Genomic DNA, 5,000 nt, shown 5'->3' with positions numbered 1-5,000 from the left:
GAGAGGGACCCAAACCAGCCATCGCTCACAGGTCAGCTCCCCGCAGCACGCCACTGCCACACAGCTGATCGAGACCTGTCCACAATAACAAGGGTGTTCCACATGGTGTGTGTCTGTGTGTGTGTTTTAGGGATTTTAAGAGTAAGAACATCATGTTGCGTTCGGACCTCACCGCCGTCATCGGTGACTTTGGTCTTGCCGTTCTCTTCGAGCCGGGAAAACCACCTGGAGAGACACACGGACAGGTGAGCTGCTCCGATTGGCTGAGAAAAGATTAAGATACATGAATTATGATGTGTGTGAATGTTGTAATTGTGTGTGTGTGTGTGTGTGTGTGTGTGTGTGTGTGTGTGTGTGTGTGTGTGTGTGTGTGTGTGTGTGTGTAGGTGGGGACTTGGCGGTACATGGCTCCAGAAGTTTTAGAAGGAGCCATCAACTTCCAGCGAGACGCCTTCCTGAGAATCGACATGTACGCTATGGGTCTGGTGCTGTGGGAGCTGGTGTCCCGCTGCAAGGCTGCTGACGGTAACACACACACACACACACACACACACACATACACACACTAACTCACACACACACACACACACACTAACTCACACACACACACACACACACACTAACTCACACATTAACACACACTAACACACACACACTCACACACACACACTCACACACACACACACTCACTCACTCACTGAAAGACAGAAAGTGTAATTGATCTTGTTTCTTTTTCTGTCTCTCTGTCTCTGTCTCTCTCTCTCTGTCTCTCTCTCTCTGTCTCTGCCTCTCTGTCTGTCTCTGTCTCTCTCTCTCTCTCTCTGTCTCTGTCTCTGTCTCTCTCTCTCTGTCTCTCTCTCTCTGTCTCTCCCTGTCTTTCTGTCTCTGCCTCTCTGTCTGTCTCTGTGTCTCTCTGTCTCTGTCTCAGGTCTTGTGGACGAGTACATGCTGCCGTTTGAGGAGGACGTTGGTCAACATCCGTCACTTGAGGATCTACAGGAAGTTGTTGTCCACAAGAAGAAGAGACCAGTGTTCAAAGACCTCTGGCTGAAACACAGCGTGAGTGCATGTCACACACAACAAGTTAAAACTACAGAGACACTTTCTGAGCAGTAACTGAAGCTCAGAGTCTCATGTGAGGATCCGTCTCCAGGACACGAGGACAATAGATGCTGATGAACACAACAACAGATTCTCTACATTAGAAGAAACAGTTTGTGACTTCATGTTTAAAGTATTTGTACATGAGGACATGTCTGACAGAGATGAAGGAGCAGACACATGAACTGAGGAGTTACTGATGAAGATGAGGAGACATGTTGTAAATCAAGAATATCTCTCTCTGTCTGTCCACAGGGCCTGTCTCAGATATGTGAGACCGTGGACGAGTGTTGGGACCATGATGCTGAGGCTCGTCTGTCTGCTGGCTGTGTGGAGGAAAGAATCTCTCAGGTCCGCCGCCTCACCGCCAACATTGCTCCGCCTACCTCCGACCACCGGACCCTGCTGGTCTCTACAGTCATGCCTGTTCCCATGGTAACCAACGTGGACCTGCCGCCCAAAGAGTCGAGTATATGAGGGACAAAAGTCTACAAAAGAATCTGGACGCTGTTGGTGATTTTGTTTTTAAATCCTCACACACACTCAAACACACACAGACACTCACACACACACACACACACACACACACACACACTCTCACTCACACACACACACACACACACACACACACACACTCCTTTTACTCAGTGGAATTTTCCGGAGACAAAGCAGCTGCTATTTTATCGGATTCAGTTTTTTAACTCTTTATCCTTTGGGACAAAAACCAGCACACGTCCTCATCCGTGTCTTTTTAAGCGTGAGTGTGAAACACGTTCAGGTCTCGACTCAGTGAATGCTCTTTATCTCCAGGTACCTCAGCGACAACTTTTTTAATTCTGCTCGTGCATTCCTCTGCTGACTCCGTCCTGTTCCTCTGACAGATCTGGATCTATCTACCTGGCAACTGCAACCGCATCACCTAGCAACACCTAGCAACACCTAGCAACACCTAGCAACCACCGCCTGCTGTTGGGATGTTTTTTACTACGATGCTGCAGAACTTGACTGTTAACTCACTGACAGCAGAAGTTTGACTCTTTGTTTTCTGTTTGTCGACCACACGTCACAACTCGCATGTCATAAACCTTCGGATCCAACGGGAAACAGGAAGTGAGGTCAGAAGGAAAGACGCCATGAGGGTTTCCTTTCTCTATGTTTATGTTGGTTATAATTTAAGGTTGAAGACTGAGAGCTGTGATTGGTTGTCAGGAACCAGGAGGTAAACGTCTTGCATGCAGAGATTTGATTGGCTGACTGCACCTGACCACAGCATCTTGGTTGGCTCGGAAATAAAAACTTCTCAGGTAACCACGTGACTGGTGGGAGGGGTTTATCTGAGGGTGCTCAAAGCCGATTGGCTGAATATGTAAATGTGTAAGGTGCCCAAACAACAAGGTGCAAGACCTCAGGTGTGTGTGTGTGTGTGTGTGTGTGTGTGTGTGTGTGTGTGTGTGTGTGTGTGTGTGTGTGTGTGTGTGTGTCACGTGCCAACTGTTTTTTACCTGATGAACGACCTTTGACCTCCTGGACTCTGTTACCTCATCACTGCCCCCCTGTGGCTTTCGTTCGTCACTTCAGCTGAAGAGTAACTCTGAACACACGAACCTGCTCGACCAATCCTGTGTCAGTGTCACCTGTCAATCATGACGTCTGTTTTTCTATCATCAAACTAATTAAACACAAACTGAAAAGACAGAAACTTTTATTTAACGTCTACTTTGGGTTTTAGTTTGGTTCATGTCCCATCTGCTAACATGGAGGAGGCGTTTATGAGCTATACTGCAGCCAGACACAAGAGTGCTGAGGTCAAAGGTCGTCTCTCACCCCTTTTTTTATTTTCACGGGTACCGAATCTGAGGCGTCACCTTGGAAACCAGTCGAGTTGTCAGAGAGAAATCAAAGCTCGAGAACTCGTTGTTTCAAACATGATGATTTGTATGTTCAGTTTTTTGTCCCTCCTGTGATGCCATACACGGTGAATGTCTCAATGCTGCTGCTGACCATGATGAACATCAGGATTCAAACTCAAAGATGAATATTTTTCTGTATTTAAATTTTTTCCGTCATTTTACCTTCGGTGCGTCAAACACACGCGACTCCGTGCGAAGTCGGTAAAACGACGGGAGGCTTTTGAGGCGTCGTGCGTTCGAATACTGACGATTGAACGAGGGCAAAACAATACTCATGAATCACAGATCACCTCAATACACCAGAAATACCTCAGACTTTTCTACGTCTTCTGTTTCTAGATTAGATTCCTTCTTTGTAGTCACATGATATTTGATTCTTTGTTTTTTATGATAGAAGTGAATGTCTTTTATGTATTGAAATGTTTCCAGGTGACGAGACTCAAACCTCCACATTGTAAATACTTTAGAAAAATAAACTTGTTGTTTTTAAGACTCACCTGGACCGGGCGGGATCCATTCCTCTTCTTCACCTCCCTTCTCCTCGTTTCCTTCCTTTTCGATTTCTCAGCCTCTACACTTGTCTCCTTATCTTGGGCTCAACCTCGACTCTTTTCCCTCATTTCCGCCACCTGTTCCCTTGTTTCCTTCCTCTCGTGTAACCTCACTTTTCATTTTTTCATTCTTTCCTTTCTTTCATTTCCTCGTTTGTCATTTCCTGTTGTTTAGGCACACTTACTTCCTGTCCCCTCACTTTGTCCACTTATCTTCATCTCCTTGCTTCCTCTACTCTCTTCTTCCACTTTATCTGTCTCCTTTTCATTCCTCCTCCCTCCTTGTCTCCTCTCTTACCTCCACTCTTTCCTATGTTTCATCTCTGTCTCTTGGTCAGCTTCTCATTATTTATTCTTATCAGTCTTTATTTCTCCTCATCCTTTCATCCTTCGTCTAATTCCCTTCTTCACTTCCTTTCCTTCATATGTTCCAAATGTCACGCCAGCGTATGAGAATGAAAATATGTTTAGATGAAAACTAATTGATGGAATAGATTAACTCCTCTCGGCTCAATTTGCTTTTCAAAGACACTAAATTTGCAATAATTTCCACATTTTTTTCTGAATGTATTTTCTGGGCATGCGAGTGGCGGATTTCCTCGTGACTTATTCTCCTCAGACGACACTGACCTTACGTTTTCTGTCGAGATACAGGCAAACCACAGACTGACTCAGAGACAGGCGTTTCCAGGCGTTTCCAGGTGTTTCCAGGTGTTTCCAGGTGTTTCCAGGTGTTTCCAGGGACTTATTACCTCATTAAAGCCACATGGGCAGAAACGGTACGTTAGCAACCCGACAGTTTGAACATCATAGCATCGTTAGCACGCCACAGTGAAACCAATCGGGCGTCTGCCCGAAACAAAAAAGGACCAATGTGTCATCTGCTGATGATACTGAGCTCGTCTGTGGTCAGCTGGTTACGTAACTCAGTTAGCTCGTACAGTTAGCGTAGCCTCTGAAGAAGAACCTTAGTAACGTGAAGCTGAAATGATTTATTGTGAAAGGGCCAGATGAATGGCGTCATGGTGACGCAGCAACATGGCGGCACGTCAAGGCTTCCACTTCCTGTCCACCTTCACTGTCGTGCTCCGGTCGTCAGCGTTCAAACAGAGAATCACACTTTTTATTTCTCACCATCTAAATGTTTTTTTTATGAAACCTGAAAAAGACAGTGAAGGTGAAACTTCACGAGCTCCAGCGAATGAGATAAACCGAGTGTGACCGTATTTGTTCTCTTGGCGTTGGATATTCACATTGTTGAGATCAACCGTGTTCTGGCTTCTTTTGTCTCGTGAGGCTTCCATTGTTTTGGAAAAGTGCCTGTAAGGAGAAACCAAGATTTCACCTGAACATCGGAAACTCTCTTTGTCTTAGTAAACTTAGTTAGTGACGGACAGTTTAACTGATGTGGTGCTTACCGACGACCAATTCAAAGCTG

At 45.6% G+C, this 5,000-nt stretch overlaps 1 protein-coding gene across 1 annotated transcript in view; it reads left to right on the top strand.

Moving 5' to 3' along the window:
* The window catches only part of LOC109645611 (activin receptor type-2B-like), a 12,848-nt gene extending 9,341 nt beyond the window's left edge, over positions 1-3,507 (top strand). The window contains exons 7-12 of the mRNA XM_069512346.1: positions 1-31; positions 131-245; positions 387-525; positions 929-1,059; positions 1,357-1,610; positions 1,983-3,507. The exon at positions 1-31 is cut by the window's left edge and continues 118 nt beyond it. Of these exons, the coding sequence (XP_069368447.1) occupies positions 1-31; positions 131-245; positions 387-525; positions 929-1,059; positions 1,357-1,578 (638 nt within the window). The 3' untranslated portion in view covers positions 1,579-1,610; positions 1,983-3,507. The remainder of the gene's footprint in view (positions 32-130; positions 246-386; positions 526-928; positions 1,060-1,356; positions 1,611-1,982) is intronic.
* Positions 3,508-5,000: the final 1,493 nt, after the last annotated feature.

Source organism: Paralichthys olivaceus, chromosome 17 (assembly GCF_024713975.1).
Source record: "Paralichthys olivaceus isolate ysfri-2021 chromosome 17, ASM2471397v2, whole genome shotgun sequence".
Taxonomy (NCBI): domain Eukaryota; kingdom Metazoa; phylum Chordata; class Actinopteri; order Pleuronectiformes; family Paralichthyidae; genus Paralichthys; species Paralichthys olivaceus.
The sequence above is the reverse complement of the archived record's forward strand: the minus strand, read 5'-3'. Positions and strand labels throughout refer to the sequence as shown.